At 39.3% G+C, this 21,515-nt stretch overlaps 1 protein-coding gene across 3 annotated transcripts in view; it reads right to left on the bottom strand.

Moving 5' to 3' along the window:
- PLPPR5 (phospholipid phosphatase related 5) overlaps positions 1 to 21,515 on the bottom strand; it is a 135,954-nt gene that overhangs the window by 72,513 nt on the left and 41,926 nt on the right. For all 3 annotated transcript variants that reach the window (XM_005906505.3, XM_005906506.3, XM_070367621.1), the window contains exons 2-3: positions 19,715 to 19,847; positions 12,588 to 12,838 (exon numbers count right to left, since the gene is read on the bottom strand). In XM_005906505.3, coding sequence (XP_005906567.2) covers positions 12,588 to 12,838; positions 19,715 to 19,847 — 384 coding nt within the window. The remainder of the gene's footprint in view (positions 1 to 12,587; positions 12,839 to 19,714; positions 19,848 to 21,515) is intronic.

Here is a 21,515-nt window from a genome sequence, read left to right as displayed (position 1 = left end):
AAATTTATGGATGGTATTGTAGGGTTGTTGGTTTTATTTTTTGATGGTGGAGATTTTACCATGTCTCAAAAAATCACATTTTCCTACACTGTACATAAGCTAAAAGCACACATTCCTATATACAAAAATATGCCTGATTAATATGTTTGACAAAGGAAAGAAAGCAGTAAATATACTATCTGTAAAACATTTAGCCCAGTAAGCATGCCATAATTACAGTTATTACTTTTATACTCTAAATTTCTACACTATTATAGAAGAATTTCTATTTGTTATTTGAAGTCCTTTGTTCTCCTTTCAAAATTTTCTTTCCATGACATAAACAAACAAAAGGCTCAAAGCAGACTGTGTTCATAGGAGAAGGTAATGTCTTTTGTAATACAGTGGAAGATGTGTCAAGAATCTCCTTGATTTGAACTATCAGCTCAGTTTATCACTCAGTCATGTCTGACTCTTTGCAACCCCATGGACTGCAGCACACCAGGCCTCCCTGTCCATCACCAACTCCCGGAGTTTACTCAAACTCATGTCCATTGAGTCGGTGATGCCATCCAACCATCTCATCCTCTGTCATCCCCTTCTCCTGCCTTCAATTTTTCCCAGCATCAGGGTCTTTTCCAATGAGTCAGCTCTTCACATCAGGTGGCCAAAGCATTGGAGTTTCAGCTTCAACATCAGTCCTTCTAATGAATATTCAGGACTGATTTCCTTTAGGATTTGAACTATAACGTCCATCAATTTAGGAGAAGTTTGATGACTGAAATTACAGAGTTATAATTTTTGCTATACATTGTGGCACTTCAAATGCAAATACATTTAGTACAGAGAGGATCACAGAAGACAACACAGCACACTCATAGCCCCTTGCTGTGCATTATCTTATGAGAACCTCTCTAAGTTAGAACTAGATGAAATCTGTATGGCAGCCAGAGAGGTAAGTTCCTCTGACCTCCTCTCAGCAAAGATCAAGCTATTGTGCTGTTAGGAGAGCAGTGAGCTGAGAGGCTGTGCCTTTAAAACAGTTGGATTCACCATAGTGTTTGAGCAGAGGCCACAATCTTCCTGGCCAGCCCCAAGTCAATGACTAAGCATAGCATGGGTTCTAAGGCTTGCCCATTTATGCCCAGTGTGGGCTCTTTTAATGGACAACCTCTGCTCAGAACTGGCTAAGACTCTCCCTATCCAATCTTGCGTCTTTCCTCTAACTTTTGCAAATATTGCCCCCCTCCAACCCTCCAATAAATCTCTTTCACTTCTTGGAGAATCCTGACTAATGGAGTCAGTACCAGGGCTGGTCTAAGATAGCAGGAGGTAAGATGCGTTTGGGAACATATCCTGGCTGGAAATGAGAGCCTCATCCTACATGGTGTGTGAGGCACAGACAGTCCACCAGGTAGCTATGCAATTGCTAAAAGTCATCAGTAGTGGCTTGGAAGAATGCTCTGGTAGGAACAGGCTAACTCATCAGTCCCCAACCATTTTGGCACCCAGGACTGGTTTCATAGAAAACAATTTTTCCATGGACCAGGAGGAGGGGGCATGGTTTCAAGATGATTCAAGCACATTACACTTATTGTGTACTTTATTTCTATTATTATTACATTAGCTTCAGCTTGGATCATCAGGCACTAGATTCTGGAGGTTGGGGACCCCCGGGCTAAGCAACTCATCCTTGTTTACACAAACATCCCTGATTTCAGCACTGGAAGTCTGAAGCCTGGTGGTTGGTCCCTCTAGGTGGGAGGAAGATGTTAGCCAGGTCAATGATTCAAGCAATTGAGGAATCAGGGAAACAATGCCTTCAGGGATAATAAAATTGGCTGATTCTTATTAAGTCTTGCTGGTGCCCTACAGAGAGAAAATGAAAAGCTGAGGGGAATTAACGAACAAACGAAAACTGAATGTGTAAGCTGGAGAGCCTCTTTGGTAACTTAGAAAGAGGTTGTTTATTCTGTAATATGAGGGTAGAAAAATCTGAAGACCAACTTATGACTTACTAAGAGACAGGGGACCTTCAAAGATGACTGAGTGCTCAGCTAAGACAGGTCTATTATGCACACGAGGTCAGGACCCTGGTGTGGAAAATCTGAGACCTTAACACAAAGGACAGAGACATCTGGGTGGATATGACTGAAGATTTTGATTAACGAGACTGCTGTAAACCCTTAGAGCCTTCAGATGTGGCCCACCTCTACCTACAAAATGCTAGTACTCCCTCAGCTTACCCATGCCAAGATGCATGACTGGGGAAATAAGAAGTCACTCTCCCCCAATGCACCGGGGGCTCCCTCATGATCTGCCCCCACTGCTCCTCCTGACTGCCAGGCCAATGACTAGGACTAAGTTGCTCAGGATGTGAGGAACCTGATGAGAAGCAGATAGACTCCACACTTAAGAAGCTGCAAGAATTAGCCAGCACACACAGGCTGGAGGCAGGGCAGACCTAGGGGGCTAGATTTTCCGGGGACTTTATCAATAAGAATGAAACAGAAAAAGGATAAGCAAATGTTTGTTGACATAGGGATACTTTCCCTGAGCACTAAGGATTTAACACTCTTACAAGGCTCCAGAGGACAGTAAAAACACCTTGCTGGGCTGGCTCCTAAAAGCCTAGAGGAAAATGACTGCTTTCTCTTAATAAACCTGACATGCCTGAATTGCCCTGGCAGTTGGTGAAGGAAGGAATGAGAAGTCTCAAAGAAATGGGCACTGCTGGAATGGACATTTGATATGATCACAAAGGCTTGCTAGAGGGTTGTGCACCATGGGAGGATCTAGGTGATGAGCTATTCACTGAAGTTTCAGGAAAGTGTGAGCAAGAGGGCCACCAGCACAATGCAAAATCCCAGCAGCACCCCTCCTGTACAGCCAGGACTGATGGTAGAAGAGCCCATCACAGAGCTGAGTTCCCCTATACCCATGTGGATGAAGGCGAGCCTGAAGAAACAGAAGCCAGTTATGGAGCTTAACCATCAGAAGCAGCAGTGGGGTGGGAGGGAGTGTCTCAATTATTATAATAATGCAGAGGCCTGAGTGACAGCCAAGGGGATTTGACCATCTGAAAGTTTTAGAGATGACTTACAGATCATAGCCTTCCCTTGGAGGAAAACAGATGGAGAGCCAATGAGACAACTTTTGGACCCAGAGGGAAGGATCTGCAACACTACAGAAAATAGATACTGTAATGACTTTCCCAGTTCTGCCCCAAAAGGACCGGTGACCATTCATTCAAGTGACTATACACTGGGGAAAAGAGAACATCCAGATATTTTGAGGACTATTGGACATAGGATCTTAGTGGACATTGTTACCTGGATACCTGAATTAACATCATCATGGCCTCAGGGTAAAGTCGGGTCATGTGAGGACAACATAATAAATGAATCCAGACCAGACTCTGGCTCACAGTGGATTTACTAGGTCTGAGAGCACAGCCAGTGGTCATTTTCCCCTAAGGAGGTGGAGTACTGGGGGAATTCAATTGGAAGCTTATGAAAACAGTATTCTCCCACTCCTGCCAGGATAGAAATGAAAAATCATATTGCATTAGGAAAGGGAATGGTAAAGATTTAATGCCACCACTTAGGATCTCAAGAATGCGGAGGTTGCAGGTCTCCTCATGTGTCCATTTAATTTACCAGTCTAGACAGATCCTGGAGAATGACTATAGACTACTGAATCTTCAACCAGGTAGAGGTAACCACTGATTTGTCAAGTGTGTTCTTTTCTATCTCATGCAAAAGATGTCATCGGTTCACTTTCACTTGGAATGGGCTGCTCCTCACATCTCAGTTTATGTCCGTGCTATGTTAACTCTCTGACTCACTGCCACATCATAGTCTGAAGTGAGATGGACATTTTGGACACCTTACTGAAAGCCATGTTGAGCCTTTACATCCAAGACGTCTTCTGATCAGGCAAGATAAACGAGAGGTGGTTAGCGCACTGGAGCCTTGATAAGACACTTGAGGAAACATCCCGCACTTATGAATACACTTCTGGCCCATAACATCAAAGTGATACTGCCTACTGTGGAGGTTTAGTAAGTATGAAGCATGGCCAAGAGTAGTTATGTTACTATGCAGTCAACTATCGTACTTGTAAAGAAGTTGAAGATAAGTTAGAAGTTGTCATTTTTAAAGCCATTAAAGTTCTGTACCATCTGAAAACACTATGCAGGACATAAGATACTCAAAATTAAGGTTCATAAGAATAAAATATGCATTTACTTAAAATCAAAGTACAATTAAAGTCCAATAATAATGATCATTCATATTACTTTTAGTGTTTGAGCTACTTGGCTGCCTGGAAAATAGGACACAAAACAGGAACTTATGGAATGCATACTTTTTTGACAACCTTCCTAATTTATATTGTGCAACATTTCAGTGAAAATCAATGAACTAGTTTCCTTCACCGACTCTGTGTAAGGCACTGGGAGATAAAATGCAGCTGCCTTCTGTTCATTGGGCACACCTCAGGAGGTAGTGTGACGAAGAAACCTAATGCTGGCTCTGGCGTCACACCACCCTGGGTCACAGTCCTGGCTCTAACAAATAACTAGCTGAATAAGCTTGGGCAGGTTAGTTAGCTTCTGTGTAAGAGTCAGACACGACTGAAATGACCACGCATGCACACATGCATGCATCCTTAGTTTTCTTACCGGTAAAATGAAGATACCCAAATTTCATTCCAGCCATTGTGAAGATTAAGGCATAGAGAGTTCTGGGTATGGTGCTAGACTGTTACTTTTCAATAAATGAAAGCTTGGCTCTGTTTAGCCGTAGCATCTAAGTAAGCTGGTGAAAGTGTGAAAGTGTTAACTCGCTCAGAAGTGTCTGACTCTCTGCAAACCTGTGGACTGTAGCCCGCCAGGCTCCTCTCTCCATGGAATTCTTCCGGCAAGAATACTGGAGTGGATAGTCATTCATGAGAATTCTCCAGGGGATCTTTCTGACCCAGGGATCGAACCAGGGTCTCCTGCATTGCACACATATTCTTTACTGTCCTGAGCCACCAGAGAAGCCCAAGTAAGCTGGTGATGGTGTATAAACCCTGAGGTGTACATCAGAGCACTGGCTCTGGGTCTACATCTGATTTTCCTATTCCTGTGTTCTCAGAGAAAACAGGGGTCCCACAGCTGCTCAGATCTATACATTTCATATCACTTGACTCTGGTCTCATCAGCACTAGGGCTTTCAGTCTTAAGGAAACCAACTGAATTCAAATGGTTATCATTTCAAGTCTGAGACTGACCATCTTCTTAAAATCGTCCCTTCACTTTTAGTTTCTTTTCTTTGTAATTCCCTCTTTACTGTTGATGTAAAGAATCTGCCTGCAATGCAGGAGACCCTGGTTTGATTCCTGGGTCAGGAAGATCCACTGCAGAAGGGGTAGGCTACCCACTCTAGTATTCTTGGGCTTTCCTTGTGGCTCAGCTGGTCAAGAATCCAACTGCAACGTGGGAGACCTGGGTTCAACCTCTGGGTCAGGAAGATCTCCTGGAGAAGGGAAAGGCTACCCACTCCAGTATTCTGGCCTGGAGAATTACATGGACTGTATAGTCCATGGACGGAGAAGGCAATGGCACCCCACTCCAGTACTCTTGCCTGGAAAATCCCATGGATGGAGGAGCCTGGTAGGCTGCAGTCCATGGGGTCGCTAAGAGTCAGACACGACTGAGCAATTTCACTTGCACTTGTCACTTTCATGCATTGGAGAAGGAAATGGCAACCCACTCCAGTGTTCTTGTCTGGAGAATCCCAGGGACGGGGGAGCCTGGTGGGCTGCTGTCTATGGGGTTGTACAGAGTCGGACACGACTGAAGTAACTTATCTTACCTTATAGTGATGCTTTTGAACTGTAGTGTTGGAGAAGACTCTTGAGAGTCCTTTGGACTGCAAGGAGATCCAACCAGTCCATTCTGAAGGAGATCAGCCCTGGGATTTCTTTGGAAGGAATGATGCTGAAGCTGAAACTCCAGTACTTTGGCCACCTCACGTGAAGAGTTGACTCATTGGAAAAGACTCTGATGCTGGGAGGGATTGGGGGCAAGAGGAGAAGGGGACGACAGAGGATGAGATGGCTGGATGGCATCACTGACTCGATGGACATGAGTCTGAGTGAACTCCAGGAGTTGGTGATGGACAGGGAGGCCTGGCATGCTGCAATTCATGGGGTCGCAGAGAGTCAGACACGACTGAGTGACTGATCTGATCTGATCTGATAGTCCATGGGGTTGCAAAGAGTCAGACACGGCTGAGCGACTTTCACTTTACTCTCTATTAAACCATTTTAAACTTCAGGAGGAGTTTACATCAGTATGTACAGGCTTGATGCATTCTACATATTCAATATATATTTACAGGAATTGGAATAAATAGAATCATTCTAAAGAACTGCTTCTGTATGGCATTTATTTGCTTATTAACTCGAGCATGAAGTCTCAGGTTGGTTTACAGGTCTTTCTGATTTATTTACCCTTGCTAATTCTTAAACCCCACAATCCCACCCCCACCATATTTCCTTATGAGAGTTACCCTCTCTCAGTCCCTCCAAAATGTATCTGCTGTTTTTGCTCCTGGCCTTTGCTCTCCCTGTCCCCTTACCTGGAATGACTCTTCTTTACCTATTCAAATCATATTCATCTTCAAGATGCATCCCAAGTACCACTTACTTCTGAAGCACTCCCCACGGTGCTTGCCAATAGTGACCTCTTCCCTCTTGGACTCTCAGAGAAAGTGCTGAAGGATCCCCCGGCTGCTCCAATCTATATATTTCATATCATCTGACTCAGAGGCTCCCACTGTCATTACCAGGTATATTAACAATCATATTTCACTCAGAACTGTACTATGTGTGTACCATCCACAAGAAAAACTTATCCAGTAGGCACAATGATACTTGTAGGGACCTATGAAATTGTCTTAATATTAACACCAGAAGGAAAAAGTGAACAATAAATAAAATATTCAACATATATTATTTATAAATGTTTTTATAGCAATGAAGTCATAACACATACACATGCTGTTGTTGCTATTTAGTTGCTAGTTATATCTCAGTCTTTTGTAACCCCATGGATTGTAGTCCATTAGGCTTCACTGTCCATGGAATTTTCCAGGTAAGAATATTGGAGTGGGTTGCCGATTCCTTCTCCAGGGGATCTTCTTGACCCAGGGATCGAACCCATGTCTCCAGCATTGGCAAGCTGATTTTTCATGGCTGATCCACCAGGGAAGCCCACATATATATATATATTTTTAGGGGGTTCCCAGGTGGTGCTAGTGGTAAAGAACTTGCCTACCAACGCAGGAAACATAATAGACGCCAGTTTGATCTCTGGGTCATGAAGATACCCTTGAGGAGGAAATGGCAACCCACTCCAGTATTCTTGCCTGGAAAATCCCATGGACAGAGGAGCCTGGCAGGCTACAGTCCACAGGGTCACAAAGAGTGAGACATGACTGAAGCTATGTAGCATACATGAACATACTTTTTAATGGCAGCAGTGGCCCATGAAGGCACATATCCAAGTGCTAGGGACTACAGAAGTCATAATGGAGCCCTGGCTATCTTATATTGCCCAACGATAGTAAGTCCTATTTTCCTAATTAGAATATCCAAAGGCTGCCAGCAATCCTCAAACTGGAGTTTGCTAACACCTAAGAAACTCCAGACATATCAATGAAATTCTATGATGTATTTTTCAATATTTCAAAGAGCTTAATAGAAAAGTATATTTACCCATAATAAGCCCACACGCACTAACTGAAATGCCAGTACTCTTTGCTTTTGGCTGGAACTATACTAAGTCATTTGGCAACATTGGTGATCTCATGCTGCTGAGTGGTTCTGATACGTGGAATACACAGGAATATTTGAGATTTAACCAGAGAACCAGATGCCACTATAAATCCATAGATCAATCACAGAATACCCAGATATAAGTATCACCTACAGAAGGCAGGTAAAATTATGGTGAAGAGGCAGAGTACCCATGTGTCTTCAATCACTCACTGTTTGCTATTTAATAATTGTATGTATGCAAGTTTAATAACTGCATCGTGCAGTTTCAAACAGCATATTACATTTTTATTATTATGGACCATTGTTTAATATCTGGGCTTAAGTTGGGATGGGAAAGTGTTACTATGTTAAACAGAACATTTGAAAACATGGAGTTCATGGAGGAGTGGTAGTTGGGAGGAAAAAGGTAAACCATAAAAGGGTCTATGGTGGTGAAAATACTGGAACCCAATGGCTACTTGGCAGATATCTTTAGTTCCTTCCCCTGCCTAATACCAATTAACACATAGCTGAAGGCTCACAACAGAAATGTCAAAAGACTAATATCAGTGTGGCACCAGTGGTCAAGTGATAGCATAGCAGCCACATTATGAGTAGATGCTCAATAAATACTGTTTGATGTATTGTCTACCAGACACAATTTTGCTCATTTGAAATCTGGAGCTCAGGGACCTTATACATTTCAGTGTTAAATTACTCCTGAGTGGGGACAATTTACAGGAAGGGCTTTCTGATGTCAGCCAGGTCTTACCAGCCGGTGAAGACAAATTTGTGAAGACAGTTCAGAGATTTTCTTTTTACCTTCCCCAATCCTTTCTCCAAACACTGTCCCCACCTAGACAGTCTCATGGAGTCAACTGTTTCAAAAATGGGCATGCTTCCCTAAATTCTGGAGGAGGTTTAGGGTGGTTTGTTAAGCAGCAACAGATAATGTAAAAAGACTAATAAATATAGTTGACACTTCCCTTTAAAAAAAAAATATTTTCATAAAACCTGAGGTCAGAATTGGAAGTGATCTAGAGAGACCATTCTATGACTTTTTGTTTCAATGGTTTATGAGGTTAACTGGAAAGTCATCAAACATTATGTCTCATTCCAATTCTGGAGTTCATTTGATTTTAACTGAAAAAAGTTGTATCCATTTTATATGAAAAGAAATGCCACAAAGCTTAATTTAAATATTATTCTAGTGCAACTCAACACTGAATTATAAATTTAATGGTTGAAGGTTAAATAACCTCCAGAAGTTTTTCCTGGGAAACTGACAGCATTTGCAAAAATAGGCATAGGATTTTCTTCCCTGAAAGTTCTCAGAAAAGCAAAAGATAACAACTCAGTGATCAAATTATCCCCACAGCCTTAATTAAAGTCAGATGCTAAGGGAGAGTTCGAGTTCCTTCATTTTATTTACTAATCCACAAAGAGAAGCATCAGGAAAATGTTCTTCAACTCTTATTTGCATACTTCCTAATAGGGCTCATTTATTTTTATTTATGTGTTTATATATGTTTATAACACCTTCACCACACTAAACAAATATATCTCTGCCTTAATACAGCAATAAGCCTGTTTCCACAGAGAATATTAAAAATATGGCTGTTTTCTCCTATTCATCTACATGTAAAAATTCTGGCAAGCATTTCCTGTTGAAAACCCCAACATTTTTATTATAAAGTTTTCCCAAGGTGTCTCCAGTGAAGCTGGAGAAAATATATGCATGTGTATAGGTTCAAATATAACAGCAAACCCTGACTGTACTGCCTCCATTTGCAGGAGGAGTTAGATTCAGGGTTGCCATAGCAGCCACCCACGCTCACACACACAAAGGGGTGGTGGAAAAGAGAGAAAAGCAGCTAGCAGAGAACAGAATCTATTGTTAAAAAGACAGCGGTACCTTTCAATGTAATTACAAGCAGGAATCCTGATTCTTAGTCTGAACCGCTGTTTAATGATAGATTTCTGAGTGCTAGATTGTTATTACATTTTTTTTTCTCTAAACATATCTACCACCTGAACCTCTGGTTTTAACTTTTATGGATGCAGAGGTTATGTAGGACCAGGAGGGAATTCAGCTAACCACACACACATTAGGGCTGTTGCTGCTGCTTAGTCGCTTCAGCCGTGTCCAACTCTGTGCGACCCCATGGACTGTAGCCCACCAGGCTCCTCTGTCCATGGGATTCTCCAGGCAAGAATATTGGAGTGGGTTGCCATTCCCGTCTCCAGTGATAAATAATCAACTATTACACAATAATAAAAATAATAAAGAAATTTTAAAATAAATAAGAACTAGTAAAGTATTCAATAAATAAAAGTAAAGCACTAGTGCCTGGCATATACTACATGCTCAATAAATGTTTGCTAATAATAATAATCATTATTGTTAAAACATCTCCAAGTGTTTACTACAGACTAGAACAGCGTGTGCGTGTGTGCTCAGTCACTTCGTTGTGTCTGACTCTTTGAGACCCCATGGCCTGTAGCCTGCAAGGCTCCTCTGTCCATAGGACTTTTCAGGCAGCAATGTTGGTGTGGGTTGCCATTACTCCTCATGGGATCTTCCCAACCCAGGGACTGAACCTTATTTCTGGTGTCTCCTGTACTGACAGGTGGATTCTTTACCACTGTGCCAACCTGGGAAGCCCCAAGTCTAGAGAAGTGTGACTTATAATTCAGACATAGCTTAAATAAGTGCCTTTAAGTAACTTGGTAAAACAAACAAACAGATAAGAAGTTGCTAAACAAATGCCAGCAGACACACCATTTTGGCAGAATAAAAACACCAGGTGTTTCACTACACTAACACACTCACTACCACTGGCATATCCTGATTACACAACGAAGTCTATATTAGTGCTAAGATAATTATGTATCAGTATTTGGTGTCTGAGAGTATTCCGGAATTTGTCTCAAGTCACTGGCTTGGTCACATATCTATACACAAGATGTGTTTACAATTAATGTGTGTTAGTTGCTTAGTTGTGTCTGACTCTTTGCGACCCCATGAACTGTATAACCTGCCAGGTTCATCTGTCCATGGGATTTCCCAGGCAAGAATACTGGAGTGGGTTACCATTTCCTTCTCCGAGGGATCTTCCCAACCCAAGAATCAAACCCAGGTCTCTTGCACTACAGGTAGATTCTTTACCATCTGAACCACCAGGGAAGACCTTTACAATTAATACCCAGATACAAATACAAACATAAGATTTAGATGTAATGACAAGGAAAGAAAAATATTTTACTGTTCTTGATTCACACAAGTTTTAAATCTTCATATTAAGGCTAACTGCTCCACCTTCTAGAGGAGTTGGAACAAAGAGTCAAGCAATTTAGTGACTAAGAAAGAACACACATGGATTAGAAGATTTTATATCAAGTCTAGAAGTACCTTAAAATGTGTAGCAGAAAGTAAAACTAATGGGCTAAAGAAATCAGGGGCAATTAGAGGAACAGTGTTGGAAGCAGTATGAGGGTAAGAAAAGAGTTGTAACTGGAAAATTGTACAGAAGAGAAAATGGATAGAATGATATTTGGTCCTTAATGCTATAAAAATTTTCCTGATGGGATTTCTTTTAAAGTCCAAGAAGTGAATGGTAGAATTAACTTGGCTTAAACATTTTAAAAATGTTAAAACGCACACCCTTATGACCTCCAAAATGACTCGGCCATTGTGAGTATTATATAGGATGCTATAGTTCCACTCTTAAATTGTCTTTTATCTAGAAATCTTTATTTCCAATATCAAGCAGAGGTGTCACAGGAAATATTCTCTCTTTTAGAGATAAACGTACAAGCTTACATTAGGAACATTAGAAACATTTCCATAAATGAATAGCTCTTTGAGGGGAAAAACAATTCTGAGTTTTTCCAAGCAATTAGAAATTAGTTAAATTTGGCTTGACATTGGCCCTGAGATCTCTTGTCAATGAGCTGAAATCAGAAGTAGTTACTGGCACCATTTACTAGGAGAACTCCAAAAGGAAAAATGTTCTGCACTTCTTACTGGAGCTAAGAAAAAGTCTTCAAAGAACACTTTTGGAGTGCAACTTTATAGCTTCAAGGCAGCCTCTGGTGATAGAGAGTAAGAATGATGGATACAAACACTGGGGACAAGAGCTGCCTGCCAAGGCTGCTCTTCTTCCTACTCCTGCCCACCATTAATGCACTCAGTGGTGACCACTTCCTTCCACCTAGACGTCCTAAGACAGCTGCACTTACGGTCTGGCTCTTACCACTAGAATGACGGCAAATACTCAAGAATAAATAAAATGAGTATCATTTTTAAGGGCATTTTGGTTAGTTCTATAACAAAATACTAAAACAGTGGTTGAGATACTAAGATGATAGAGTTACCAATAAAAAAGAACTTTCTAGAAAAAGAGTGTGTCTTTCCCTACCTTCACCAGAGAACACTGGAAGTTGAGTAGGCGGCAAAGAGGCCTCGGGAGTTCTCTTAATTGCACTGTTATAAGTTTATAAGAACTGCATAGGACAAATTTGTTTCCATTAAGCCCTATTTAATATAAAGACAAACATATTCTCAAATGGAAATGCTAATAGCTATATTTTTTAATACAACCAACTACCCACACATAATCTCATGAGAGTCAACTGACTTAATTTTAGTCACAGTACCAACAGCTATTATTAAAGATAAATTAAATGGCCTGCAGAAAACTGTTAATGTGACTTCCATTATGGCAGGGAGAAATAATTTCTACTTTGGGAGAATTATCAGAAAGACAAATTAAGAATGGCTTCTAATCCTTACTTACTGTCAGATACATAGCTGCATAGACACTGAGAGCCGCTTCTTTGGATGGAAAAGTCTTCCTTGCTCTCATGATGAGATCTGGGTTGCCTGTGCAGGCTTCTTCCCCACTGATGAACTGCGTATATTGCTGACACCCAAGTGCCGTGTAGTTGGGTTTACACAGGGCAAGAAAATGGGGAGCCAGGTTTCCTGTGACAACTTGTCCAGCATTTACAAAGATATCTGTTGCAAACAGTCCAAATGTATAAATTCCTGAGGAAGAAAAACACACCATTTTAAACCCTTTGGTTTGTTGTGGTTCAGTTTACAATAAACCAACATGGAAATATTTTAGAAACTATAAAATAGTTCATACACGTCCATACATATGGTTCCTTCCATTTCACTCCCTCCAGCTTCCCCCTTTGCTTTCTGAAGTAGTGGGAGTGTTAAATTATTTAACATATTGAGTTGTCTGCCACTGGCTACATTTTTATGCATGGCAGGTTTATAAGACATAAGATAAAAGAAGAAAATATATTCTAAGACTGTGTTTGGGTAACGTGATTTTTTAAATGGAGATGTGTTTCCCTTGAGAGGGTTCAGTCTATCACCTTCTACTAATGTTAGCAATCTTTATTTTTTCCCTATTTCTGAATATCTTACTAACATAATACAGAGCAGTCATCTCCTTTTAATTATACCTCTTAAGCCCATTCTAACTAATATTAACTCAGCTGGAGGTGCCAATTAGCAAAATCCTAGGCTATCAGTTTTAAAAAATCATGTAACTGCGAAGTCCCAGCTTATCTTTTATGTACTGAGTTTCAATTTCTCAAGTTTGGGACAATTTAGTAAATAATAAAGCAATTAGATTATAATTTTTAAATTATCTTCACAATATTAAAATTTACTTGCTTTGTTTACCTGAACATAAAAAATTAAGTACATAAATTTCCCCCCTTTCATAAGGAATATGTCAATTTACTCAAAAACAAAAACTGTTTTCTAAATTCAATATAATTGGCCACTAATGCCAAAACTTATCTCTCTATTTAGGTAAGAAAGGCAAAACAGATTCTTTGGCATCATTGTCAAACTTCCAGCTATAATCTACAAGGATGTGGTATTAATGTAAAGAAATCCATTCTTTTATAATTTTTGATAATAAAATCCATCAAGGACATTTTAAAACTATACCAAAATACTACTTCCCAAACAGCTGGTTCATTAAAAAGGCATATAATTCTATTATGATAATTAGATGCTTTTTTTCTTTGTCATGTATTTCTGGATTGTTTGTTTCCTAAGGCTTTACATAATTATTGACTGTTGTGTTGCAAATCAGCAGGAAAAAATATTTTTCCAGGATTAGATACATGACTATCTTTTCATTTTCAAAGTATTATATAAGATTATAAAAGGTTCTAACACCCAAATCCACACACAGCAAAGCTCCATGTGTATATAAACCACAATGAAACAAAGACCTTAGTTCCTTATTGAAAACATTTACAAGGAAGAGCTTTCTTTCCATCTTACCAGCATTCCATGAGTCATACAAGTAAATGTTATTAAAATCAGAAATTTGGCAGAGGCAGAGAAAAAGAAGAGAATGAAGCTCAATAAAATGTCATTGTATATACCCTCACCTTGCAAATCTCATGGCCTAGCATGGGAACCTAAATGGCAAGCGTTCATCTCTCTTCTCTTGAAATCTAGGCTAAGATGTACTCATTTTATTTAACTAAACCATTCTTTTATCAGGTATAATAAGTTTTCCTGTCTAGAGAGGAATATTTGATAAGGATATGGAAATGTCTCTTGATATTTATAAAGCTCCCAGATGTGCTTCAGAATTAAAATAGTGCATCAGGCCCAAGTCCAATATTGAAGTTGTCTACAAAGATACTTATGTAAGTGAGATCCCATGAGTGTATCCTCCAGATACACTGGAGTGTGACCTCCAGAATAAAGTCACTAAAAAAGAGTGATGTCCTAGTCTATAGTAATGCTTTTCTTACAAGCTTCCCTTTTATTATAGTAAACTAGAAACATCCAAATCATGATAAACAAGGAAACAAGAAACAAATCAAGTACTTCTAAATATCTTTTAAATCACATAAGTAAGAAACATGCACAGGCTTAAACGCATACTTTATGCCATTCAGGCAGAGCTTGTTTTATTGAACTTCACTTTATTGGACTTCATGAATAATACTTTTTTTTTTTTTTTTTTACAAATGGGAGGTTTGTGGCAACCCTGTGTTGAGCAAATCTACTGGCGCTATTTTTCCAATAACATTGGCTCACTCTGCGTGTCTCTGTCACATTTTAGCAATTCTCCCAATATTTCAAGTTTTTCATTATGATTTATTTGTTATTGGTAATCTATGGTCGTTCTTTGGGTGCAAGACATACTGTACCCATATAAGGCAGCGAACTTGATAAATGTGTGTGTGTTCTGACTGCTTTACCAACTACTCATTCCCCTATATTTCTCTCCCTCTCCTCCAGCCTCCCTACTCTGTAAGACACAATATTATTGAAACTATGCCAATTAAAAATCCTACAATAGCCTCCAAATATACAAGTGAAAGGAACAGTCACACATCTCACCCTTAATCAAAAGCTAGAAAGGATGAAGCTCCATGAGAAAGGCATGTTGAAAGCTGAGACAGGCTGAAGGCTAGGTCTCTTGTGACATTTAGCCAAGTCATGAATGCAAAGAAAAAGCTCTTTAAGGAAATTAAAAGTGCTATGCCAGTGAACACACAAATGATAAGAAAATGGAACAGCCTTACTGCTGATTTGAAGCAAGTTGTAGTGGTCTGGACAGATCCAATCAACCACAGTACTCCATTAAGACAAAGCCTAATCCACAGCAAGGTCCTAACTCTCTGCAATTCTACAGAAGCTGAAAGAGGTGAGCAAGTTGCAGAAAAAAAGTGTGAATCGAAGCTAGCAGAGGATGATTCATGAGGTTTAAGGAAAGAAGTCATCTCCATGGCAGGAAAGTACAAGGTGAAGCATCAAGTACTGATACAGAAGCTGCAGTGTTATTCAGATGACCTAGCCAAGATCATTAATGAAGGTATCTACATTAAAGTACAGATTTTCAATGTAGATAAAACAGCCTTCTATTGGAAGAAGATGCCACCAAGCACTTTCAGATCTAGAAAGAAGAAAATGCCCGGCTTTACAGCTTCAAAAGACAGGTTGACTCTCTTCTTTGGAGCTAATGCAGCTGGTGAATTTAAGGTGAAACCAATGCTCACCTACTACTCTGAAAAGTCTAGGGCCCTAAAGAGTTATGCTAAATATACTCTGCCTGTGCTCTATAAATGGAACCATGAAGTTTGGATAACAGATTATCTATTTAGTAACATGGTTCACTAAATATTTTAGGCCCATTGCTAAAACCCGCTGCTTAGAAAAAATATTCAAGTTATTACTGCTCACTAACAATGCACCTGGTCACCCAAGAGCTCTGATGATGGCGATGTACAATGAGATTAATGTTGTTTTCATGCCTGCCAACACAACATTCATTCTGCAGGTCATGGATCAAGGAGGACTTTGATTTTCAAGTCTTACTGTTGCAGGGAAGAGCCAATTCTGATTCCATGTTGGATCTGTTTCTTTGATTTTAATCTTCACTTTTGTTTTTTGTTTTTTTTAAATATATCACACATAATGATCTGTCTCCAGGAACCCTACCCCTCTGCCTTTATTAGAGACAGTCTGACCCAGTCCACCTGTAAATGGCTGCACAGAAGAAGAAATTAACATATCCCCTATTTTGCAAGATAAATACCTTTTTACTTTACTTCCTCACCTCCTTTCCCTCTCTGTTCTATAAAAGACGTTGGCACCCAGACTCCAATAAGATGGTCATTTTGAGATATTAGTCTGCCATCTTTTTGGTCAGCCAGCTTTCCAAATAAAGTCCTATTCCTTGCCTCAACACTGGTTTCTTGGTTAATTGGCGTGTTGTACAGTGAGCAGAGTGAGCTTGGTCTCAGTAACATTATTATTTAAGAAGTACATTTCATAAATTTGTAGCTGCCATGGATAGGGATTCCACTGATGGTTCTGGTCAAAGGGAATTTAAAATCTTCTGGAAAGGACTCACTATTCTAGATACCATTAAGAACATTCATGATTCATAGGCAGAGGTTAAAATATTAACATTAACCCTGTGAACGAGACAGCAAAAGAGACAGTGATGTATAGAACAGTCTTATGGACTCTGTAGGAGAGGGAGAGGGTGGGAAGATTTGGGAGAATGGCATTGAAACATGTAAAATATCATGTAAGAAACGAGATGCCAGTCCAGGTTCGATGCACGATACTGGACACTTGGGGCTAGTGCACTGGGACGACCCAGAGGGATGGTATGGGGAGGGAGGAGGGTTCAGGATGGGGAACACATGTATACATGTGGTGGATTCATTTTGATATTTGGCAAAACTAATACAATTATGTAAAGTTTAAAAATTAAATAAAAATTTAAAAAAATATTAACATTAATAGGAGTTTGAAAGAAATTGATTTCAACCCTCATGGATGATTTTGAGGGGTTCAAGAACTAAGTGGAGGAAGTAACTGCAGATGTGGTGGAAATAACAAAAGAATTAGAAGTGGAGCCTGAAGATTTGACAGAATCACTGCAATCTCATGATAAAACATGAATGGGTGAGGATTTGCTTCTCACAGATGAGCAAAGAAAGTGGTTTCTTGAGATTGGAATCTACTCCTAGGGAAGATGCTGTGGAGATTGTTGAAATGACAACAAAGGATTTGAAATACTACATAAAGCAGCAGCAGGGCTTGAGAGAACTGACTATAACTTCAAAATAAGTTCTATCATGGGTAAAATGCTATCAAGGAGCATTGCATGATACAAAGAAATCACTAGAGAAAGGAAGAGTCAATCACTATGGCTAACTTTGTTATTATCCTATTTTAAGAAATTACCACAGCCACCCCAATCTTCAGATTCTACCAATATGATCAGCTGAGGCAAGACTCTCCACCAGCAAAAAGATTACAACTCATTAAAGGTTCCAATGATGATTAGCATTTTTTAGCCATTTTTATTTTTAAAAGTATTTTTACTTAAAGTATGTATTTTTTCAATAGACTAAAATATAGTATAAATATAACTTCTATATGCACTGGGAAACCAAAAAAGTCATGTGACTCACTTGATTGTGATATTCACTTTACTGTAGTGGTCTAGAACTGAGCTCAAATATCTTAGGAGGTATGCCTGCATATTCTTTAGAAATATGGGTGCAAATGAATAAAAAAAATTTTACTTAAGTAGGCATAATATAATTTAACAGAATTTAGGAAGGTTCAGTTTCATCAAAAACATTTCAGTTCTGACTATATTATTGCTTTTTTTGTTATTAAATGATTCTCATGCAAAGATTAAATGAGTCAAGAATACAGTATTGATGCATGTGACAAATGTAATTTCTAAGTTTTATGTAAAAGTTATCCTTTCAACAGTATAAATGAGAGCTATGGGGATATATAAGTGGATGGCAATAAAAAGAACACTCTTAGATATGAAGACCTTTCATCTCCAGAGAGCTTTAAAGTCATGATGACATCTGATTAGTCTTTAATGGGCTTTTATATAGATTAGGTGATCTAAGCACAGTGTTCACAAAACTAAGATCATGGCATCTGGTCCCATCACTTCATGGGAACTAGATGGGGAAACAGTGGAAACAGTGTCAGACTTTATTTTTTGGGGGCTCCAAAATCACTGCAGATGGTGATTGCAGCCATGAAATTAAAAGACGCTTACTCCTTGGAAGGAAAGTTATGACCAACTTAGATAGCATATTAAAAAGCAGAGACATTTGCCAACAAAGGTCCGTCTAGTCAAGGCTATGGTTTTTCATGTGGTCATGTATGGATGTGAGAGTTGGACTGTGCAGAAAGCTGAGCGCCGAAGAACTGATGCTTTTGAACTGTGGTGTTGGAGAAGACTCTTGAGAGTCCCTCGGACTGCAAAGAGATCCAACCAGTCCATTCTGAAGGAGATCAGCCCTGGGATTTCTTTGGAAGGAATGATGCTAAAGCTGAAACTCCAGTACTTTGGCCACCTCATGGGAAGAGTTGACTCATCGGAAAAGACCTTGATGCTGGGAGGGATTGGGGGCAGGAGAAGGGGATGACAGAGAATGAGATGGCTGGATGGCATCACTGACTCAATGGACATGAGTGTGGGTAAACTCCGGGAGTTGGTGATGGACAGGGAGGCCTGGCGTGCTGTGATTCATGGGGTCGCGTAGGGTCGGACACGACTGAGCGACTGAACTGAACTGAACTGAACTGAAACACAGTATCTCCACAGTTGTCATTTTGATCCCATCAATATGAGAAAAACATCGAAGGGTTATAGTATCCTTAATCTTAATACTAATAAGAATTTATCCTAAATGTTGTTTAATATATACAGTTGTATTTTTTATTATTTGATAAAGCCAGGAAAGAATAATCTATATTAAGTTTAATTGTTCAGTTAAAAACTTGCCTTGGCCAAATGTCTATTGGACTGAGATGATTTTCAGTAATTCATATTCATATGTGTTAGTGCTAGAATCTGAGATTTAAAGTATCATTAAATCTTGTCCCTTAATAAAATCACCAATACAATTTTGTTGGTATTACAAAAAAAAAGCAACAATTGAAAAGTAGTTCATGGAGTGATACTTATTATAATTAACAAATATGGCATTTATTTGTCCAGCTATTCTTTTTGTCTTTTGTGACATTCAGTAATCAACCTAGATCATCATTTCTACCTAAGCATTGTTTCTGAAATTTAACAAACACTAAACCATTTCTTTTATTTACATAATTTTTAATTTCTTTCAGAATATTAAATATCCAAGTGTGGTGGGATTTTTTTTCCCTTAAAATAATGTGGAAATGACACCATGAAGTGGAGTTTTGCAGAACAGGAGAGAAAATAATATGAAGTGTTTATTTTAAAACCAAATAGACACATTTCAAAGAAAATATAACCTAATATTTTCAAACAGTTAAAATGCTGGTCATTTTAAAGGTTAGCTTATACATAAACATTATTTCAGAAACAATAAAAACAATTCAGTGAACACATACCAAGAAATCGTACAGTTCTCCTCACCAGTGGATTTATATAGCAACAGTCTCCAGTTAAAATAGTTTTCTCCTGGTTTTCAAAATCCCTTGTGGCCAGTTGTAGGCAAAACACAGCAGTTTCTCCAACTATTATCTTGCAAGGAAATAAAAGATTAAAGAATATTAGAATTTAACCAGCATAAATGCAGAATATTTCTACTTTTAAAAAATGGATAAAAATGAGTTCTTTTGAGTGGTAACAATCTCAATATAAAGCTGAACCATATTTGGTTGACCAAACCTTTTTATTATAATCTCCCCCCCATATATATAAAACCCACATTTCTCTTAATTCAAAAATGTATGAAATTAATAATGGTATGGGACAGGGGGTGGGGTGGGATGGAGGTCCAAAAAGGAGAGGATATATGTATACATATAACTGATTCACTTCATTGTATGACAGAAACTAACACAATATTATAAAGCAACTATACCCCAATTAAAAAACATCACCCAGCAAGGTACTAGAGCAAGCGTCATGTGTCATAATAATATTGATAAGGAAATTAGAGCTTGAGGAGGTTAAACAATTTGCTCCCCATAAGGCCAATCACAAGCCAGACAGAAGTTTCTGACTCAGTCCTCGATCTTTTGACTCGATTTAATACCATGAACAACCATACTAGAAATAAGATTATGAGAAAAGAAACCAGAGCCAATAGCACATCTCCTAATTTCATTGTTTAGGTTACTTTTTAGGTCATCTTATCAAGGTTAAATATAAGACTATATAGGGACTCCCTGACACCCACTAGAGAAGTGATTTTGGGGTCTTTGTGAAAAGCAATATCTATGATTACAAGATATTCAAAATTCAAAGTGGGAGGTAGACAAAGAGATCACAGGAGATCAAGTGTTTGACTTAATTTTATCCCAATATGTATCCCAATAGCTGTATGCAACAGATCATGAGGTATCTCTGAATTTTTATCCTTCCTTCTGTCTCCTTTTCTTCTACTATATTTCTTCTTACAAGTATGTGAGAGTTCAAGGTTTAACCAGAAGATGTTGAGCTGAATTAATTTAAAGGAATCTAGTCTTGTCTGTCTGGTGAGGCACAACTGAATTAGGAAAGGCTAGAATCTAAAGCTTTCCAAATCCTCCTGAAGTTTTTAACTTTGGCAAAGTAGAGAAGGTTTGTGACAAAACAGTTCATTTAGCCTAAAAAGGAACAAGAGGTATTTTTTACAGGTTCGTCAGCTGCCACCAGGGCCCTAGGAAACACTGACAAATAGACAAGCTGAGTGTCTGACATCTTATCTCCTGTTCTGAATCACTTTTTTATGGCCTATCTTCCTCTCAGCTTCTCCTTGAAAGTTACTGAGTTTTCAATTTCAACTTTTTCCAAGTCTGTTCTGCCTAATTCAGTTCAGTTCAGTCTCTCAGTCGTGTCTGACTCTTTGCGACCCCATGAATCACAGCACACCAGGCCTCCCTGTCCATCACCAACTCCCGGAGTTCACTCAAACTCATGTCCATTGAGTCGGTGATGCCATCCAGCCATCTCATCCTCTGTCGTCCCTTCTCCTCCTGCCCCCAATCCCTCACAGCATCAGGGTCTTTTCCAATGAGTCAACTCTTCACATGAGGTGCCCAAAGTATTGGAGTTTCAGCTTCAGCATCATTCCTTCCAAAGAACACCCAGGACTGATCTCCTTCAGAATGGACTGGTTGGATCTCCTTGCAGTCCAAGGGACTCTCAAGAGTCTTCTCCAACACCACAGTTCAAAACCATCAATTCTTCAGCGCTCAGCTTTCT

This window comes from Bos mutus, chromosome 3 (genome assembly GCF_027580195.1).
Source record: "Bos mutus isolate GX-2022 chromosome 3, NWIPB_WYAK_1.1, whole genome shotgun sequence".
In the NCBI taxonomy this organism is placed as follows: Eukaryota; Metazoa; Chordata; class Mammalia; order Artiodactyla; family Bovidae; genus Bos; species Bos mutus.
Note: the sequence above shows the minus strand (reverse complement) of the source record. Positions and strands in the feature narration are given on the sequence as shown.